This window comes from Verticillium dahliae, genomic scaffold, assembly GCF_000150675.1.
Source record: "Verticillium dahliae VdLs.17 supercont1.21 genomic scaffold, whole genome shotgun sequence".
Taxonomy (NCBI): Eukaryota; Fungi; Ascomycota; class Sordariomycetes; order Glomerellales; family Plectosphaerellaceae; genus Verticillium; species Verticillium dahliae.
The window spans coordinates 559,902-580,343 of NW_009276924.1; the positions used below are offsets into that span (position 1 = coordinate 559,902).

The window sequence follows — 20,442 nt, forward strand, 5'->3', positions numbered from 1 at the left end:
CGTTGGTTGGGGAGCCACCACGTCGGTGGTTCTGAGTCTGTCAGTGTCCGTGCCTGTCTCTGGAACGCACTTCAGCACAGGGCCAAATCAGACAGAGAGATGGACTGACGGACAGGCCCCAGCATGATTTCTACCGTCCGCTGCTTTTTTCGTTGCCGGCCAGGACCCCGGACATCTGACCCCCTGCCTATCTCATGTCGTGCCCCGGGGGCCCAACTCCAGCACACTTGTCTGTCTCAAAGACTTTTAAATAATTACCCCAGCAGCCTCTCCCGGGTTTCCCAGTCTCGTCCTCTCTTCACTTCCCCCAGACCTTGGAGACTGCTACCGTACACCTACCTGCCTGCCTACCTACCTGCCTGCCTACCCACCTGCCTTCTGTCACCACAACTTCTCCTATTGCTGCCTGAGACCCGTATACACTCTCGACTGTCCAGTCCACTCTCTAGCAACTGCCTTATACGTCTCTCGTAGACTTGCTCTCCGACATCACGAGCCGATCTTCAGCTCCCAGAAAACTGGTATTGATCCGGAAACAGACGGACTCCAAAGTCTCTCGTCTCCATCTTTCCTCGCAACATCCTCCAATTCCTTTCCAGCCGAAGTCCAAAATGCCTGCCGCTCAAATCGCGTCACCGCTGCCCATCACCCCGCCAAGGTCAAGCCTCCGCCTGATGACGGGTCAGGATCTCTACACCAGCCTCAGCGCTACCCTCAGCTCCACCCACCGCCCGACGACGCCCGTCCACATCATCCGCGAGCAAGACTACAGCGTCCCCGCCCCGCCTCCCCCGAGTCCCGTCTCTTTTGCGCAAGACCACTGGCCGGCCTCCCTACGCCGCTAAGTCGGCAGAATGTGCAGCCTAGGAGCCGCAAGACGATCGAAAGAACAGGAGGGGGGCGGCATACTTCATTCAATCTTTCCTTTGTTTGGTTGCCTATGTCCACCGACGCAACTTGCGATTCCGACAAGGGGAGTTTACGGCGCTCGATTTTGCTATTTGAGGGAAGGAGAATGGATGGACCTTTTAGGGGCAATCTTCAGTCTCCCGAACACTGGTCTGGGGTTACATAAAAATACGCGCATGGCTTTCTCGCTTGGTCACTGTCGAAGGTTTTCCGAGGGTTGGGTATCATTAGAGGCACAGTTTTGAGTCCCAGCAGGACGCATTTTCTAGGTTTTTTTTCTTGTCTTCGGGAGCATCGGCATCTCGTGGATCTTATTACACCAACTGGTCTGCGATTCCTTCAATCTGAACAGAGCGGCCTGATCAATATGTTTCGTAAGCACCGCATCGTGCCTGTTGGGTCGTGACTGGATTGATGTCATGGATCTTTAAACTCCTACCGTTTGCTGCTTCCCAAACAGGATGATCCGGTCGAAAGAGAGGCTGCTGATCAAGAGTTGAAGACAAGCCTTCGCACGGACCATGGCCACCGATGATCGAACTGCACGATGCTTCATCGAAATGCACAGGCAAATTTGACAAAGGCATAGAAACAGTTGTTCTGGCCTGACCATGGTTATGTAAGATTTCTTTCGTACCTGATATCTACAAGAACGTCTCGTGTGGGTCGGACAGGTCGCTAGACGACGGGTTAAGAGGCCCACCAGATGACGTTCGACCCCAGTAGCAGTAGTGACACGTGCACGGACCAGTCGCGACCACTTTACGCGACGCCCCAGGTTCTTCACGCGGAACCAGGCCTTGAAAACGCGTCCAGGCGCGCATGTCACGAACAGGAACGCGTGTTGCTGAGGAAGGTGCAAGGGCCAGGAGCCCCCACTACCAGCATGCCTGCTCGCATAACTTCTTCCATGCTACTACTGGACTCCCCTCCTCCCTGCGGTCTGCACTTGCCTTCACAACTTCATTTCCTTCTCGACTTTTGAACAATTGCGCCTTTTCATCACCAGCTCGCACGCTTCCTTCCTGATACACAGTAGCTGCCCTTAACGCTGCAAGCACCATACACACCCATCGTCCCCTCCACGTACCGCCAGAGGTCACCAAGCAACCGCCTTCACAATGGCCCGGGTTGCTTCTCGCCGTGCGGTCAAGCCTGCCGTGAAGCCTGCCGCATCAAACTCGATCACCAACTACACTCGGCTTTCCAAGGGTCAAGCCCTTGCCATCGACAAGCTTGACAAGAAGGTGCTCGCCGTGTGCCTTCCCAACTTCAAGCCTTCTCCCGTCGTCACAGTCACCTCGATCCACAACTCCAGCGACGAGGAGAACAGCAAGACTACCGCATCCAGACCTTCCTCAGGGCTCGGTGAATTCAAGTCGACACCCAGCAAGAAGAGAAAGGCAACGGCCGAGGACGAGACTTCGATCGTGCCCGCTCTTACCACAACGTCCAAACGTCAACGTATCAAATCTGATGGACCCAAAGGCGATCTCCCTTCCGCGCCTGCCTGTCAGACGAACCGGTTGACGCAGACCACAATCACAAACTGCTTCGCAAACACGACGTCCACCAGCACGCTTCGCAAGACGCCCAAGTCGACTCTCATTTCGAATGCCAAGGATGACGGACGCGCTGCAGCTCGCAAAGTCAAGGGCTCGAAAAAGCCCAAGACTACTGCGCCTCCATCAAAGAATGCGAAGGACAGTGTCCAACAGGCGCGTCTGCCCGCCGAGCTCGCTGAATTGCTATCCCTGCAACGGGTTATTCTCAAGACGGTGACCCTGCAGATCACGCATCAGAAGAGCAACACGCCAATCGACATCAAGGCCATCACGCCAGACGTGTCTCGCACGTGGGGTAAGCGCAATGTCACCATTGACGACATTCAACGCTGCGTTGCCATTCAGGACCTGAAGAAGGACGCCCACAACGCGACCGCTTCGCCATTCATCATCACCGATTACGGACGCGGCAAGCTCTGTCTCGAGATTGACACGGAGCGGGGAACCGGCCGCATCGACGAGGACAGCCTCTGCAAGCAGTTTGAGGAGAATCTACACGCCCTGTGTGCCGAGCGCGCGACAGATGAGATGTCCGATCTCGACATCTCCTTTGAAAGCCTTTCTTTCAACGACCTCCCCAAGGCAGACATCACCATGCGTCACCACCTCTCGGCCATGAAGCAGAACCCCCTGCTAGCCAAGGGCCAGCGCGCATTGACGGAGCTCAAGCACGGCTTCGTCGTGAAGCAGCAGGAGAAGGAGGCCAAGGCGCAAGCCGCCAAGGAACCCATGACCAACACCGACGGCAGCAAAATGAGCCTGCTCGACCGACTTCGTGCGAAGGAAATCGCGGCCGCGCAGCTCGGCGCGCCTTCGGGGCCTGAGATTACGAGAAAGCGGGCTTTGCAGCATGTGTCTGACGTGTCTGCCATCATTGGCATGTTGGTCAACTCTTCCAACCCTGGCAAGGCACCCGTCAAGTCTTTCCCCATGAGTGTGCTTCAGCAGAAGCTGAAGGAGTCGTTGAGGGTGCCGATGCCCGTTGAGGAGGGCGTGTGCACCGTGAAGCTGATCGCGAACGAGGTGGCGCCCGAGTGGCTGCGGGTATTGCCCATCGGGAGCAAGGAACATGTTGTGGTTCAGACGAGGTGCAAGCCATGCGAGGCTGAGATTTCTGCGAGGGTGGGCAGGCTGTGCTGATTACGCTGTCGATTTTTCTTCTGGATACCCTGTTGTTTGAAGAAGAATTGGAAAAAAGAAAAGGTGTTGATGTTTGAGTTTCGTCTTATTTAGTTAGCATGGCGTTGCGTCTGGAAACCCTGGCCAAGGCAGACGGCGGAGTTTTGTCTATAGGAATCCCACAAGGATGGGCAAAGGGAGTTGTCCCTCGTACTCAATGAAGCAAACAATTAATACCAAGCACATCCAATGCTATGCAGGGGAGGGGAAAGAAAATGTTTCGTCAGCTTCGTGAGCCAACGGTCTATTGTGAAGTTCTATGGACCGTGGCCTTCATCTTGCGGAACGCAACCATTCTGATTGAGCCTCGCTGCTCCTGCGGCTTCTTCATGTTTCTTTTTTAGTATTCCTTCCTCCTTCGCATATTTCAAGCCGACTTTCTCGTCGTCTTCAGCAACGCAGTCCCGAGCACCCGCACCCTCCAGGCTAAGCAAGCAAGCAAGCAAACTCTTCATTTATTTCTTCTTGCCAAACTTGGGCTCGCCAAGGCCGCTGCCCCTGAGCTTAACGTTGAGGACCCTCTCCATGGAGCCGAGGATCTTCTGGTCAGGCGCGGCAGTGCCGCGCTCAAACTCGGCGACAATGGTTTGTGTCGTGTTGCACTTGGTGGCGAGGTCCTTCTGGGTCATCTTGGGCTCCATCTTCTGGCGGGTCTGGGAGATGATGTCGCCGACTTCCTTGCCGATTGTGTTGGGCTTGATAATGTCGTCGGAGCGGTCGACCTTTGTCAGGCGCTGGCCTTCGACGGCGGGGCCGGACTGTGAGAACAAGGTCAGTTATCGGCATTGGCGTTGCACATGGCGGGCGTCGATGGTGGTTTGTGGTGGGAGCGGAGGACACGTGAGAGGTGGGGTCGGTGACGAGGGTGGGGGGGATGGGAGAGGCCAGGCGGCGGGCGGTTATGACGATGCCGATGGAAGAGGGCGGGGGGGACAACGACGAGCTTCGTCGCGAACAGAAGGGGGGAAGACGTACGGTGTTTGCTGAGGCGTACTTCTTCTCGGTAGAGACACCGCCCTGGCGGAACGCAGCGTTCATAGCGGCGGATCCCTTGACGACCTTCTCGCGGGGCGCACCGCCGCCGCGAGTCCTGCTGCCAATCTTGGTCTCGGTGCTCCAGTCATCCATGGTGGCGGTTTGAAAATATGTCAAGATTGGGTGTTTGCGAGGTAGAATAGAGCGAGAGTCTTCTGGTCGTCGAGGTCAAAGATTGGTGTCGTGGGTAGAGGCGTTTGGTGGTATCGTGAAGGTTTGTTGGAGGTTGCAATTGGGGTCTTGGTGAGGCTCGCTGGGTATAAATATCGTAGAAGGCTATGGACGGCGGTGGATAAAGCCCGCCGCCAACTCTGTCTTGGGCTGTGGTTTGGCCAGCTGGGCCAGGCGTGCTGAGTCAATCGGCCAGTGAGAGTGAGGGGCGAGTGGCGCGGTACCCTCGAATGAGGTCCTGCTTGCGCCACAGATCCATCAGCTTTCTCCGCTTAGCCCCGGTTGACGACTTATGTAAGCTATGATCTGACCTGGGCCACTCCGTCTTCCGGTCTGGGCTGAGGCATGTTTATGGTAAAGAATGTCCAGGAAGGGTTGTTATACCAATTTGCAAATGTCATGCTGCCTATTTTGTCGTTTCATTGTTTCTACGTGCAGTGTTCGTAGCCGCAACTCCCTCTATCCTTTGCAATTCGCATGAAGCATGCAACGAACATGGGCAAAGTCATGACGTCTTGATCAGGCCTCGGACCCGCTGTTGTCACTATGCGTCTCATTTATCCTCCTGTCACTCTTGTCACTCCTGTCAACCACCATGACCGCATCCTTACATTAGCGCACCCGAAAATCCCATCTGGTACCAGGCCTAAAGATGCTGGCCGGCATTGCCTATGAGGCCCTGCTGGGAGGGTGGCTAGACGTCGCCCTCGTACTCGTCTTCACAACTTGGCGGGAGGCGGCATTGATCCGCTACACCTTTGTCGCTGTAAGGTCCTCACTATTGAACGACCATGACACCGGTTTGGCAGTTGCCTGGCCATACATCAAGCCATTGGCTGTTGTCTCCTTTGCTTTCCTGGTTCTGGGAAGCTGGTTACACAGGACCCCTGCCAAGCAAACGACGTGGCCGGGATTGGGGAAGCCCCTCCTCATCCCAGCCAAGACGACGCACCGGAGAACCTTCCCCGCCAAGCATGGCTTCTCATACTCCTATCTTGTTGTCGGTGTTCCAGTCGGCTGGACCGGGTCCGCCGGCGGTATGGTCTCTTCAGGGACTGAATTGGACTCTTCCGATGGCCGTAGCCTCATTTCATGGCTGAGAGCGAAGACCTTTGGGACACGGGCTTGGTTTCACGTCAGCGAAGCAGACCACCTTGGGAGAGAGCCTGGGACCCTTGAGACCAAGTTGCACAACTACTTGAAGTCACAGGTGCGGAACCTCTCACTACATCTTACCTCAGCGGGAGCGATCGAGCAACATGTGAGCTGATCTTCATACCTAGGACGTTGATCCCAACACGTACCCTCATGCCTATCTCGTCACCGCGGCAAGCTTTCTGGGGTACAACTTCAACCCAGTTTCATTTTGGTATCTCTACACGACAGACAAGACGCCAGCGGCCATGATCCTAGAGGTCAACAACACCTTTGGCGAACGGAGAATGTATTTCCTGCCCATGGACGAAAGGGTGGCCGACGAACCCAATGCCAATACTAGCAAATTATTCAAGTCCTGGCCGAAGGACTTTCACGTCTCCCCGTTCAATTCTAGGAAAGGATCGTACTCGCTGCAAGTTCACGACATGTTGAGCTCGAATAGCAACAAACCAGGCCGTCTTGATGGCACCATCACTCTCAAGTCTTCCAAGGATCACCCCAAGATCGTCGCCCGCCTCTTCCAAGAAGGAGATCCCGTTGACCCCACAACAGCGAGCTTGGCCACGAAGTTGAGGTTCCTTCTCGGCTGGTGGTGGGTGGGCTTTGTGACGTTTCCAAGGATCGTCAAGGAGGCAGGTCGGCTTTTCTTCCGCCGCAAGCTCCATGTCTGGTTCCGCCCCGAGCCCCTCAAAGACAGCATGGGCCGTGTCGCCGACACGACGGAGCGGCAGCTGGAGCCCATCTTCCGGGATTATTTACACCACCTCGTACAGCAGTCAGGTGCAAATTTGACCGTGAAGTACACCTCGAGCAGTGGAGACGCGCCCCTCATCATCCAAGGAACCTCCCCTTCGGGGGCGGTCAGCAAGCACACAGAGCTGCAAGCCGCCGATAGCGACGACCACATGGAATTCAGAGTTCTGACGCCGGTGTTCTATACTCGGTTCGTTCACTACGCACATGACTTTGAGGCAGTCTTCAGCGAGCTACGCGAGAGCGAAACGATATGGGTGTCACGGCCAGAGCTGCTGCCCCGTCTCTTCGTGTCGAAGAAGGCTGCGGCGCCGCTGAATATCAGCAGCCCACTGGACTTTGTATATTTCAAAGCCATTCGTGCGCTGCGAGAGCGGCCGGAACGCATCGAGCGACCACTGACATCAAGTGCGGTGGCCGCACCATCTGAGAAGGCGGGCACACAGCGGACGGATGACCTGAGGCAGTTCCGCATCTCAGGCATGGACGGCTTTGTCCTCGCACACGAAGACAAGCATGTGCGGAAACTCTACCGGTCGCTTGTGCTGAGGGTCTTCCTCGCTGAGAGGTTGGCCCTGGGTTCAATGGAGCTGCTCTGGCTGCAAGAGCTGGTTCTCCGCGTCGGTACGGCCTGGGCAGTTTCTAAAAACACAAGTGGCTATCTCGCAGGCAGAATCACGGCGTAGCTAGAGAAGTAGATAACAAAGTTCAGAATACCTGGTCATTGAGTGTCAAGGTTCCGTAATCTTTCTTACACAAAGCTTCGGATGTACCAACTAGCGTGAGTTCACCCGCCAAAATAGTCAGCACCCATCCCAGCCTCTGTACATCACTGGTCTGACAGGTGGAGTTGCGCCTTGAGGCAGAGTATTTGGAATCCTTTTGCAGCTGCAAGATGGCCCGCCGGGATGCATGACTGCCAGACAAAAACGATGGTGGGGAGCCCACGGGTCCCCCCTCCAAACAGCTCCCGAAGCTCCTGAACCTCAACAAAGGCAACGGCGTCTCGAAGCTACCGACTTTTGCGGGGACGATACCCAACCACTGTGGGAACCCCCCTCCGAGACCATTCCAATTCCCCCGCTCCTCGTGTCGTGCAGCAATTCGCGAGTGGTCCCTCGCACCGCAGCAACGGCAGTGACAAATACCGAGCATAGTCGGAGCCTGTTCTTTGCAAGAAGGAGGAGGGAACGGGGGTCCTTGAGCGCCAATTGACGTAGAGGTTTGGTCTCGGGCCTCCACCGCCCGCACCAGCTCTCGCAGCTATCTGGAGCTGAGCTGTTGGTCTCAGCAACCGCCCCCCGCCGTATCTGTAACCAACCCCGCCATCGTCGTCATAGGTGGTAAAGTCGTTCGGGTCGTGGGCGTTGAGTGGCCAGCGTACCAAGCATTGGAGCTGGCGACGTCTTTTAAAGAAGCGTCCCCGCCCATGTGGAATTTCGTACCGTTTTCGAGCTTCTGGTCTTCTTCAATCGATCGAGACTCATCCAGTAAACCCTAGATTTTCTCGTTAGCCAAAGTCCCATTAAACACAACTGCCCACCATGCCTCTTACCGGACACTGCCTCTGCAAGGCCGTCACCTACTCGGCCGACGTCGACAAGCCCCTCCTCACAGGCTACGATCACTGCGACGACTGCCAGCGCCAGTCCGGCTCGACCTACTGTACGCAGCGCCGCATCCCTCCTCCCTCCCCTTTCCATAGGTAGTCGAGTCCCACTGACCCATCTCGCCAAACCAGCCCTCGTCGTCGTCGTCCCCAAGGACAAGCTCACCATCAAGGGCCCCACCAAGTCCTGGGCTGGCAAGGGCTCCTCCGGCAAGGACGTCCACCGCATCTTCTGCTCCGAGTGCGGCAGCCCCATCGCCCACGACCCCGACGCGGCCCCCGAGATCATTGCCCTCAAGGGCGGCACCCTTGACGCCGAGATCAAGAAGACCCTGAAGCCCGTACGTTGGCTCCACTCGCCTGACCATCACTCGATGGGCTCCCCAGTTCGAACTGGACCGGCTGACATGTCCCACTTAGGATACCGAGATTTGGACCGTTGGCAAGCTTCCTTTCTGCCAGGAGACTCTGGCTCACCCCTTCAAGCACATGCCCGAGTAAGGGTAACCTGGAAGGAAGGAGTAGGAGCGGGAGAGGTGGTTGTAGAAAAGCATAATGAAGACAAAATGAAAACGAAATGAACCGAATAGAATTGTTGCTTAACGAGAAACTGCCTATGCTGAGAACCACGGGGTCTGTTGGATACTTGAATGGCGAGGAAGCGTAAGAACCTGGATGGCTATTGTGGGGAGCACCTCGACCCCCATCCGCACCACACCACGCACCACATACCGCACACTTAATTAGCTATCCCTTCCCAGGTTGCTGAGTGCACGCAAGGTAAGCATGCACATGTGAATATGCTGCCATGTTTTTCATTGGGCCCATGTTCACTCTTCAATTGGTCTGCCACGTATGAAAAGCACGCGAACACACCGGTCAGGCAAGTAAGATAACTTCTCTTCGTGCAGCACCAAGTCTATCAACAAAGGAACTACGCCTTGTGATCCATTGCCTCTTCCCGATTTCCCTCTTCATTCATTGCCATTCCCTGTCTAACCCGAGGAAGCACGCGTTTCTCTTGTCTCCCTCCCCGTTACTGCCCTTACAGCATGATACCAACCATCAGAGCCACGATCAATGATGCAAGGCTAACTTGCATCAACCCCGCATGGTTCGGGCTCATATTGTCGCCCCCAACTCTTTCGATGCTACCGCTGAATTTGGTCTGGTTTGTCCCAGTGGCGGTGGGCAGTGGTGGCGGCCAAGGAGCGGTCATGAGGGGCGCGTTGAAATCGGTCAGCTTGGGGGCTGTGAGTGTATGTGAACCAATCCTGAGAGTAGGCTTGGGGGTATCAGTAGACTGATGTGAAATTTGTGCTTCGACCGAGGTGGCGATGTACAGCGTCGAAGTAGGGATTGCTTCCGTGGCCCGGAATCCATGAAAGGTGCTAGGAACAGCCGTGGGCATGACCGCAGCGTCGCGAGCCAGTGACTAGATAGAAGCGAAAGGGGCAGTTGGGGCAGCCGTAGCCAAACACAGTTGATCGTAGGCGCTGTGGAGAAGATTGTCGTAGAGGACCAGCTCTAGAATATCAATACCACCATTATCCCTCATGCAGGTGTCGCAAGCCAACTTCTCGCCGAAGAAGTCGCCCTTGCACATGCACTCGGCGTGGTCCTCGAGGTCTGTAGGGTTGGTGCCGTTCGGACGGCAGAGGAACTCCTCGATGTGCTTTGCCTTGGCACATGGCAGCATATCATCGTAACTCTGGGGTTCGGCCACGGCAGGATCGCAAATCTGAGCAGCTGTGAGACGACTGTCTTCGGACGATGGGCCAGTATTTTTAGACGCAGCTAGGATGATGTATGGGAGAGCCACGACAGCGAGGCTGAAAGAAGAAAGCCGGGGAATCATTGTGGTGACGGGTTTCAGAAGTTTGTTGCAGAGAAACCTTGGACGGCGAAGGGGGGAAAGATCATGCAATGAGTCCAAAAATGGGTATGTGCTAGTGATGGCTTGGGCTGAGAATGATGTGAGCTTGTGATGTATGTTGAAGACGGTGGAAGATGATGTTGTGGGAGAGGAGAACAGAGGAAGAGTTAGACCAGAGGAAGACGACTAGATATGAAGACCGGACACAGCAGCGGATTGCCAGCTAGCGGTCATGCTTTCCTTACGTGCGTCCAAACTAGAAATGCAGAAGGCAGTCAGCGGCGGCAGTGAAGAGGAGGAACAAACAACAGTTTGGCTGTTCACTTTGCGTGACTTCCTGACTGTCGTCTTTCTTGAGTGTGAAGTGGCGGCAGGAAAGTCTGTGGATTTGGGGTGTTCACGGAGTTTCCTTCCTGTGATGTCTATTCCCGGACTAGAAGTGAGAGCAACAGCATCCCGACAACAGCTGGACGGCAGATACCATGCTCAAAATACGCATCATAGGTGGTAATGAGAGCAAGAACCTCCAAACGATCATCATTATTGGTATCATAAATCTAAGCTCCTGCCACATCAAACAAGCACTACCAGAGCCACCATGCTAGCCAGGGCAATCACACTCATCAAGCGCACCCCGTGATCCCTTGCCCCACCCTCGGCCTCCGGAAACACCTTCTGAACCTCGCCCGTCTGAGAGGCAGATGCAGAAGTGCAGCTCGCCGTCCCGCACTCGAACCCGCTCGGGCAACAGCCGGCAACAGGACCTCCCTCGTCACCGCACAGGAACCATCCGCTGGCGCAGGTCTCAGTGGCCTGCGCGTCAGCGGCGTCCCTCGCGTCTGTGACCGGCACGACAATGGTTGCGCCGTCCGTTGTGATGGTCGTAAGGGGCGTCGTAGGGCAGTCGACTGTTGCGCAGTCGCGACCGGTGCGGCAGCAGCCTCCTCCCTCACGGGCAAGGCAGGCGTAGAACCCAGTTGGGCAGTAATCCTCGGGCGTCTCGGCAGGTGCCGTCTCCAACGTGGTTGACTCCGTGGTTTGGGACTCTGCAGACGTCGGTCGGTAAGGGGGAATGACTACGGTATTGACGGTCGTAGTTGAAGGCGTGGGTGTCAAGATGCTGGTGCTCGTTCTCGTAATCGTCTCGGCTTCAGGCGTTGCGGTAATGACCACTGTGACAACAATCGTCGTAGGCTCGTCCCCTTCTACCACGGTTGTTGATGTTGATGTGATCGTTGTCGGCCTTTGGGTTGTGCTTGTAATCACTGGTGGGGGGCTTGGAACGCCTTGCGACAATAGTCAGCATCACGGGCTCTCTAAGTACGGCACTGGGGGGCGAAGACTCACATCCTACACCTTGACAGACGAACCCAGGGATACAGCATCCTCCTCCTAGCTCTGTTGAACACGTCGGGGAGCCATCCGGGCATGCGCCGATGGGTCCGCCGCACTCAGCCCCTTCCGGGCAGCAAGCGACGTTTCCTACGGCGGCATTGTCCACCTCGACGCACACCTCGCCGTTCATGCAGCACTTGTTGGGTGCGCCAACGTTACTGCAGTCTTCCATACCCCCAGGGCAGGTCTGTCTCCCTTCGAGGACGTTGAGCACCTCGGCTGCTCTCCGCAACAAGTCCCACCCATCGCGCCTGCCCTCCTCTTCATGCGACTTGAAAGCTGGTCGGTATGGTCTGCTCGAGGCGTCGCTTGCGTTGAGGGCGATGCGCTGCTCTTCGTCCACTGAAAGCTGCAGTCGCTCGGCGAGTACCGCTTCTCGTGGACTGAGAAAGAGCGGTGCCTTGTCTGTATCGATAGCTGGGCTGTCTGCGAAGGCAAAGTGTTCAGGCAAGAGCTTCTCTGATGCGGCGAGAGGGAGTTTTCGGATCGCAATGGGTTGACGAGCCTGCTGGCTCTGAGCCTGTGATGTGACGAGGAGGAGCAGATATGTCGGTAGCCCTAGCAGCGTTGAGTGGCGCATGGTTGGGATTGGTGCCCAGAAGGCGCTCGTTCTGGCCTGGCTTGCCTGGCGGCGTCAGGCTTCTGGCGGCTTACGTTAGTCAGCGACAGGCTTGTTTCGTTGGATGAAGTCGAGCAAAACACAGAAAATGGCTTTTGCAGCTGATTATTGCACGAAGGTCCTGGTGGCAGAAGTGCAAAGTTGGGTTTCGTAGCGGGTGAAAATGTTAGGCCTATGTTTGTTGATGGCGACAAGAGATGCCAGTCCGGGTGGCTGGGAACTGGGCCCGAGCCTTCACGGCGGCCAGATCCATGTCGCTAAGACCATTGAAATTCGATTTGCCGACCACAAACACCAGGCACCTGTGCGCGTCAATTCGATCGTTTAATAAGCCACGTCCGAAAGAAAAATGTCGCGAAATCTACGGATTGCCTCAGTCAGACGACCTGCGATGCTCCATAGGCGCAACAATGCGATCGACGTCATGGCAAGCACCAAAGGTTGGGTACAAAGCCTCGGGACAGGGGTATGGAACAATGTGGGACGTCAGTTCCTCTTATCTTATCAGTGATGATCAATAAACTTCCTGATCCAGGTGCTGGCTGGATCTGGGAGAGTCGAACGAGCAAGCACTTTGGTCATCAGTAAATTCCGAGCTATTGTTCACTTTGTGGCCTCCGTGTGCACCAGAACAGGCCAGCAGCAGAATCACCCTTGTAGTTCCGAGTTGAGGTCGCACCAGAGGACAGCAGCCCATGCACACCCTGACAGACAACCATCGAGATCATGTTGACTCTACGAACTCATGATAAAACATTTCTAGCTACAATGCAACGCCTTTTCAATTCCTCACTCCTCATATTCCAATCCTTCGTTAGATGCGAGCCAGCCTCAGCATCAGCCTCAGCTCACCGATGGCCTGCTCCTCCTCGAGGATGACAGACTCACCCGAGGCGCCCTCGAGAGGCTCGAGCTTGCCGCGCAGCGCATTCACGAAGAGCTCCTCCTTGGACTCCAGCACAGCGTCAACGTCGGTGCTCTCGGGGTTGGCCACGACGCCGTACTGCATGTGCACCTCGTCCGTAGGAACAAGGCCTGCCTTCTTGCGCATCCTCTGCACACGGTTAATGACCTCGCGGGCCAGGCCCTCGTACACCAAATCCTGCGCCGAAACATCGGTATCGAGGAGGATGATGACATCGTTGGAGAAGGCAGGTTCCAGCTGAGGAAGCTCTCCCGCCGCCTTGGCGCCATCCTTGTTAGCCAGGACGCGCACAATCTCCAGGTCGTTCTCCTCTAGCTGAATGCCATCAATGTTGATGGTCTTGTCGGTGAGGTATTGCCTCAGCTGCTCCTGCGAGAGTTTGGGCAGCGCCTTGCGCACAATCTGAACATCCTTCTTGAGCTTCTTGCCCAGAGTGGGCCAGTCGACCTTGGCCTCCAGAATGATGCCGTACTTTGCCTCGTCATTGCTCAGGACAACCTCCTGGACGTTGAGCTCGCCCATGACGTACGACTGCAGAGACTCGACGTCCTTGAGGTGCTGCTCATCAGACACAACAACGATGGAGCGCAGGGGTGTCTTGAGACTCAGCGTGCGTCGCTCTCTTGCTGTCCTGCCCAGGTTGATGACCTTCTGCATGGAGGAAACCTTCCTCTCGATCTCGGTATCAAACAGTGCCTCCTGGACCGTGGGGAACGGCAGGAAGTGCACACTGCGGGAATCGGTAAAGTCCTTCAGCACCTCGCCCAGGAAGGGCTTGAGCAGGCTGTAGATGTGCTCAGTGATGAAAGGAGTGAATGGTGCGAGGGCTCGAACAAGGGTCAGAAGGACCTGGAGAAGAGTGTTGAGGGCGGCCTTGGTGTCGTCAAGGCCCAGACCGGCGACACCCTTGAGTCGCTTGCGGTTGAAGCGAATGTACCAGTTGGTCAAGTTGTCGAGGACAGACAACAGGCGCGGCACGACCGTGTACAAACGGTACGCGGCCATCTCTTGGTCGATGAACTGCAACATGCTCTGGCAGTCGGCCAGGATCCATCGGTCCATGACGTTCTCGAGGCCCTTGCCTTCAGTGAATGTAGGATCAGCAGCGAAATCTTCACCGTTGTTCTTCTTGTACAGGAGGGCCTGCTCGCAGAAGAAGCGGTAGCTGTTCCACAGAGGGAGGAGGACCTTGGAAACCACTTCCTTGACGCCAGACTCCTTGAAGCGAAGAGGCTCAGCCCTGACAACGGGAGAGTTGATGAGGTACAGGCGGAGCGCGTCAGAACCGTACTCGTTGATGACGTTGCTCGGGTCAGGGTAGTTCTTCAGACTCTTTGACATCTTGACGCCTGCCAAACTTGTTAGTTCACGACGTGACGAATTCTCTATATCAACTTACCGGTGGAAGCAAGCACGAGGCCGTTGGTGATGCAGTTGCGGAAGGGCGATACACCGAACAGCTTGTTGCCGAGAACGGTCAACGTGTAGAACCAGCCACGGGTCTGGTCAAGACCTTCGGCGATGAAGTCGGCAGGGAAAAGGCTGCCCTGGAAGTTGTCGGCGTTCTCGAAAGGATAGTGAGTGGAGGCATAGGGCATGCTTCCGGACTCGAACCAACAGTCGAAGACCTCGTCCACACGCTTGAGCATACCCTTGCCCTTCTTGGAGGGAATCTCAATGTGGTCAACCTTGTCACGGTGCAGGTCGTTGAGCTCGCCAGTATACCCGCTGAGTTCCTTCAGCTCGGCGATGCTGCCCACGCAGACAACCTCCTCAAAGTCCTCGCTGACCCACAGCGGAATGGGGGTGCCCCAGTAACGGTTCCTCGAGACGTTCCAGTCGTGAGCATTGGCGATCCAGTTGGCGAAACGCTTCTCCTTGACGAAGGAGGGAACCCACGTCGTCTTCTCCAGGTTCTCGAGCATCTCAGGAATGGAGTTCGTGACGCGAATGAACCAAGAAGAGACGGCCCTTCGAATGAGTTGCGTATCTGAGCGCCAGCAGAACTTGTCAACGTGGGACGTCTGAGACTCGACCAGAAGACGTCCGGTTGATCGCAGATCCTTCAGAATGGCCTTGTCAGCGGTCTTGACGTGCTGTCCAACATAGTCAGGCACCTCGGCGGTGAACTGGCCCTTCTCGTCGACGGGGCAAGGCGGCAGCCTCTTCTCGCCAATGAAGCCCGAGGCAACAGCAGCATCGTAATCCTCTTGACCAAAGGCAGGAGCCTGGTGAACGATACCCGTACCCTCGCCAGCCTCGACGTAATCTGCGCCGATGACCTCGAAACACTCCTTGTAGGATTCGGCAAAGTAGGGGAATAGCGGCTCGTACTTCCAGCCGATGAGATCCTTGCCCTGCAGCTTGCGGAGGACCTTGTATTTGGCCTTCTTGAGCTCCTTGCCGTAGAGAGCAGCAAGTCCGCTCTCCATCATGAAGTACTGCTTTCCGGACTTCTCGTCAAGTATCTCGAGATACTCAAAGTCGCGGTGAACAGCGATGAGGATGTTGGACGGGAGTGTCCAAGGCGTCGTGGTGTAGATGACGAGGGAGCCGGTCTGTCCGACGACGGGGAAGGCAACCAGGATGGCAGGGTCCTGTGTCGTCTTCTCGTTCTGCTTCGCTTCCATCTGGCTGAGGGGGGTGCCGAGGGCGGTAGAGTAGGGCATGATCTGGTATGCGCGGTACACTTGGTCCTTGTCGAAGAGTTGCTTGAAAACCCACCAACAAGACTCCATGAAAGTGACGTCCATCGACTGTTGCGTAATGGGTCAGTTTTACATCCGAGAAACCCGTACCAGACCAGTTCTGCCTACCTTGTAGTCGTTGTCAAAGTCGATCCAGCGACCCAGACGCTCAATGATCTGCCTCCACTCGGCAGCGTACCTCATGACAATGGCCTTGCACTCGGCGTTGTAAGCGGCGACACCCATCTGCGCGACAGCGTCCCTGGCCGAGATGCCGTGCTTCTTGTCAATCTCATATTCGATGGGCAAGCCGTGCGTGTCCCAACCAAAGCGCCGGGTGACATGGTATCCCTTCATGGACCAGTATCGCGGGATAATGTCCTTGATGGTCGAGGTGAGCAGATGCCCATAGTGGGGGAGACCTGCACTGTTAGACTGTTGTCGAGGCCGGGAGGCCAGGGTCGGGTCATCATACCGGTAGCTGGACGAGATTGAAGTCAGAAACGAGCCTTTGCAGCGGTGTTCGGGCATATCGAGGCAACTTACCAAATGGGGGACCATCATAGAAGGTAAACTTCTTGTTGCCCTCTGTCAGGCGCAGTTGGGTCTGGAAGGCATCGACCTCCCGCCAGAAGCGGATGACCTCTTCCTCGGTCTTGGGGAAGCTGATGCTCATTTTGGACGCAGTGCTCCCAGACTACCTATGCCGTACGGTAGGTGCGATCTCCGGGGTTCAACTGGGCGAAAATCAAGGAGTGGTGATGTGCTACGTGACTCAAACCTAGTGTTTTTTTCCCCTCCTCCAAGTCGCCAGCTGCCCCTCTATCGGGGATTGCTGGACCTGCCCCGCCCCCGCCTATTGCCCGTCGTTCTGTTAGGGGCAGGGTACGTACCTTGTTCAGGAACCAGGGCACGTGACATGTTCGCCCTTCTTTCAGGGGTTGGCGTTGCTGTGATGAGGAAAATGGGAATTCGTCTGAGCTGTCAACTGCTGAATTGCATCGAACTTGGCCTGCTATGTGTGGTACTGGATCTGATTCATTCTTCGCCATGATGCCATTTCCCGGCAAGTCATCGAGCACATTGGCTTTGATTATGTTGATTGAGGGAAGTATTTTCAGTTACGTCTCCCCAGCTTCAACATGGTCTCTTCCACAGTGACCGCTTTGCTATTCCATTCGTGTGTGATTATGACATATTTGATGACCCTGCATGCATTCGAATGTACGTTCGAGGCAAGCTGATGCTGCCGTCGCACATCAAAGGGCAATCGGCCGTATCACGAGCATGTCTTGATCAGTCAGATACATACAGTACAGTACCCCTTGGAACGACCCATCAAGCGCGTGTTAGTTAGCCCTGAAAACACACCATTCAAGCAAGGCTGCAGCATTCTTCGCAGAAATCACGATCCCGGGATTGAAAGAGCGTCCAGCAACGGACTGAAGTCCTCTTTTTGGTTTGAGCCAAGCCTTGATTGGCTTGCCAGCCCCGACACTACCCCGCGCTCCCCCAGGCTCGAGCGGTGCCTCGGCTCAACGCAAGTTGATAAACCCACGATATGAACATTTCAAGCTGGCAGCTCCGTACGAAGAGACATTTCTCTTGCTGAAACCGACCCCTTTCTGGCTCGCAACGGCATCGAACGAGGCTGTTCGATCTCTTATACTCTTAAAAACCATGGCGTCTTCCGATAGCGGAAAGGAGCTGATTCTATATCACTACTCCTATTCGCCCTACGCGCGCCGCGTCATCTGGTATCTCACTCTGCGCGGCATCCCGTACTTACAATGCGTAAGAAAACGGCCAAGGATATATCACTCTCTTGCTCACACTCTCGCAGGTCCAACCGCCCATCTTACCACGCCCGGACGTTGCCTCCCTCGGCATATTCTACCGCCGCATCCCGCTCCTCGCCATAGACGGTGACGTCCTCCTCGACACCCGTCTCATGCTCACTGAGCTCGAGGCTCTGTTCCCCGAACTGCCCCGCCTTGGCACCACGCCCGACTCGGCGCCAGAGCTCCGCGCCCTCGAGCGGCTCCTCTCCACCTTCACGACCGAGACGAGCCTGTTCTCCACCGCCGCCAGCCTGCTCCCTACCGACATCCTCTCCAGCGCCTGGTTCCGCGACCGCGCCCAGTTCTCCGGCCCCAGCGCCAACCCGCCGAGCGAGCAGCGCGTCCGCGAGAGCATGGCCGCCGGCCGTCCCGCCGCCGAGGCCGAGATCGCCCGCGCCCTCGACTTCCTGGAGCACATCCTCCTCGCCGACGGCCGGGTGTGGGTCCTCGGCCCCGGCGCCGGCCCGACGCTGGCGGACATTGAGGCCGTCTGGCCGTTCCACTGGCTCTACGAGCTGCCCGGCGCGCTGGCGCCCGAGCGCTTCGGCGAGGTGCGCTACCCCCGTGTTCACGCGTGGATCGCGCGCTTCCAGGCCGCTGTCGCGGCGGCGAAGAAGCGCGGGCCCAAGACGCCCAAAGTCTCTGGCGAGGAGGCGGCGAAACGGATCGCGGCCGCGCCGACGACGGACGCCGGCGGCGTTGATGCGAGCGATCCGGTGGCGGTCCGCGAGGGGCTGAAGGCGGGAGACCGCGTCGTGGTGTGGCCTACCGACACGGGGTCGACGCACAAGGACGCCGGCACGCTGGTGGCCCTTGACAGGACCAAGGTCGTCTTCACGGTGGAGGGCCAGCAGGGCGCGAAGACCAGAGTGCATGCGCCTCGTCATGGGTTCAAGGTCAAGAAGGTGAAGGCAGAGGGCCACGCTGGTGCGAAACTCTGAATGTATTGATTATTGTACAACTTAGAAAAGCTTCGCCGTAATACGGGTTACTGTCCTACGACGTTTCTCACATCAGCCTCGTGACAGTATTGATACACCGATGAAAACGCCTTATTGTGACACCTTGACTATTTGGTTGAGCAGGATCGCCTCAGCGTCAACCAATGCGATGAATCCCACAAACAAGAAACCCCCTTTCCTGGTTTGGGGTATCAACGTGTACTGGGAGGCATAGCTGAACACAGTTCATGCAGTGATGTTGGGATTAAGGCAACTGCAGTCATGAGGCTCAAATTGCACAGCGGTCTTATGACGTAGACACCCGTGGTCGTGGGTTGGGTCTGGGGAATGATCACTTGGCGACATCGAGATGAAGGTGCAAGCGGCCCGAGATGTATTGAGGGGAGGGGAGATCGGCTCCGGGGCCGCGACTCAACGACCCAGGCACACCATCTACATACACATGCCCATAGCACACGCGATTGTTTCACGTGTTAGCCTCGAGATGGTCATCGAGATCTCACGCCCTCGAGCTCGATCACACTGCAAACAGCACAGATGGGCTTGGATCGCAGCAACGTTCTTTGCTCTCGTTAGATTCGTGATGGCGCTTGATCGAATTGGACAATATCACAGTATCGCCAGTCTACTGCGCAAGGCATGCGATGTGCGGTCGTTGGACCAGTGATGCGGTATTGGGCCAGTGATGCGATCGATAGTATAGTAGGAAGGTATGCAAGAGGGGAGCATGTGCACACACTGTATCCTCCCAAGAGTTCCTTATCGGACGCGTGTCGTGCGGCATCCTGCACTCGGTCGATAGCTGAGCATCCAGAACGGCCCAGACTGCTGGTGATGGGCCAAGAGAAGGAGGTGGTGAAGGAAGGATTACGTCATGGCCGCATCTCACGATAAAGACGACTCTGTTGAAGTGCGGCGCAGTTCCACCTCATGCATCGACGTGTCGTGTGTGTGAGCGCTTGGAGCATTTGCTCGAGGGCCATCAAAATCGGGGTTTACACTGTGGTTTTTTTCTTCTTTCGTCAGCATCATGCTCTGCTTGACAGACATGGCTTCCTACCCCTTGGGTCAGCATTCCACCGAGGTTGACTCTCCGTTCTGAGCGCGAACCGAGACAGACAGCCTCGACAGTTCGAGCGCCATCTGACGTCACCAGCGCTTCATCCAATGCCAGCCTAGCGCCAGCTTGTCCAGTGTCCAGTGCCTCTTTGCCCACTGTCAGCATTTCTGGAGGTTGAATACCTACCCATAAGTGATCGTGCGGTTCGAAACACTCTCACGACGGAGGGCAGCAATACCGTAACTTGTAATGGAGAGCCAGATTGAGCATCGAAATCGTATCATCCCAAGAGGCGCAACGGAGGCTGGCGCCGACGGTGGGAAGGATCGTGCTCTGACGCAATCTGTGAGACGGCCACTCACAGAGAGGGTGTCGATGGCGTTCCCATCTGCACGATCCACCAAGGTACTGGCAGACGGGCGGGGGTGAAGAAGGGGGGGAAAGTCGAGGAGTCGCACTGTAGGAACGGTCAAGGCTGGTGGTGATCCGCAGCGCACCCTGTGAAGAGCCCTTCAGCCGTATCATGCGCCAACAATAGGAAGGAAGGATTAGAAATCCAGATCCAGATCAGGCTGGCACAGGCTGGGCCACCCATTCGGTGAGCCTGGACCGCGTTCGCGACATGGACACGGTGAGAAGTCGCGTGTGTGGATCCCCAGTATCAACTTGTCGAGTGCCAGGCAGGATCGGAACAGAGG

General features: G+C 56.3%; 8 protein-coding genes across 8 annotated transcripts; 4 read left to right on the forward strand and 4 right to left on the reverse strand.

Annotated features, from left to right (window-relative positions):
• Positions 1-2,030: 2,030 nt before the first annotated feature.
• VDAG_08668 (uncharacterized protein) lies at positions 2,031-3,614 on the forward strand (the record flags this gene model as incomplete). The annotated part of the gene is made up of 1 exon (XM_009652977.1): positions 2,031-3,614. The coding sequence occupies one exon, from the start codon at positions 2,031-2,033 to the stop codon at positions 3,612-3,614; it is 1,584 nt and encodes a 527-aa protein (XP_009651272.1).
• A 494-nt stretch (positions 3,615-4,108) lies between these two features.
• VDAG_08669 (multiprotein-bridging factor 1) lies at positions 4,109-4,781 on the reverse strand (the record flags this gene model as incomplete). The annotated part of the gene is made up of 2 exons (XM_009652978.1): positions 4,109-4,411; positions 4,629-4,781. The coding sequence occupies 2 exons, from the start codon at positions 4,779-4,781 to the stop codon at positions 4,109-4,111; spliced, it is 456 nt and encodes a 151-aa protein (XP_009651273.1).
• A 730-nt stretch (positions 4,782-5,511) lies between these two features.
• Positions 5,512-7,456, forward strand: VDAG_08670 (uncharacterized protein; the record flags this gene model as incomplete). Its single annotated transcript, XM_009652979.1, has 2 exons — positions 5,512-6,120; positions 6,251-7,456. 2 exons carry the CDS (start codon positions 5,512-5,514, stop codon positions 7,454-7,456), a joined length of 1,815 nt encoding a protein of 604 aa, XP_009651274.1.
• An 858-nt stretch (positions 7,457-8,314) lies between these two features.
• VDAG_08671 (DUF636 domain-containing protein) lies at positions 8,315-8,880 on the forward strand (the record flags this gene model as incomplete). Its single annotated transcript, XM_009652980.1, has 3 exons — positions 8,315-8,435; positions 8,512-8,720; positions 8,800-8,880. The coding sequence occupies 3 exons, from the start codon at positions 8,315-8,317 to the stop codon at positions 8,878-8,880; spliced, it is 411 nt and encodes a 136-aa protein (XP_009651275.1).
• Positions 8,881-9,424: 544 nt separating this feature from the next.
• VDAG_08672 (uncharacterized protein) lies at positions 9,425-10,237 on the reverse strand (the record flags this gene model as incomplete). The annotated part of the gene is made up of 2 exons (XM_009652981.1): positions 9,425-9,814; positions 9,902-10,237. 2 exons carry the CDS (start codon positions 10,235-10,237, stop codon positions 9,425-9,427), a joined length of 726 nt encoding a protein of 241 aa, XP_009651276.1.
• A 591-nt stretch (positions 10,238-10,828) lies between these two features.
• Positions 10,829-12,230, reverse strand: VDAG_08673 (uncharacterized protein; the record flags this gene model as incomplete). The annotated part of the gene is made up of 2 exons (XM_009652982.1): positions 10,829-11,531; positions 11,626-12,230. 2 exons carry the CDS (start codon positions 12,228-12,230, stop codon positions 10,829-10,831), a joined length of 1,308 nt encoding a protein of 435 aa, XP_009651277.1.
• Positions 12,231-13,083: 853 nt separating this feature from the next.
• VDAG_08674 (isoleucyl-tRNA synthetase) lies at positions 13,084-16,412 on the reverse strand (the record flags this gene model as incomplete). Its single annotated transcript, XM_009652983.1, has 3 exons — positions 13,084-14,543; positions 14,594-15,950; positions 16,011-16,412. 3 exons carry the CDS (start codon positions 16,410-16,412, stop codon positions 13,084-13,086), a joined length of 3,219 nt encoding a protein of 1,072 aa, XP_009651278.1.
• A 1,149-nt stretch (positions 16,413-17,561) lies between these two features.
• On the forward strand, positions 17,562-18,663 carry VDAG_08675 (uncharacterized protein; the record flags this gene model as incomplete). Its single annotated transcript, XM_009652984.1, has 2 exons — positions 17,562-17,675; positions 17,725-18,663. 2 exons carry the CDS (start codon positions 17,562-17,564, stop codon positions 18,661-18,663), a joined length of 1,053 nt encoding a protein of 350 aa, XP_009651279.1.
• Positions 18,664-20,442: the final 1,779 nt, after the last annotated feature.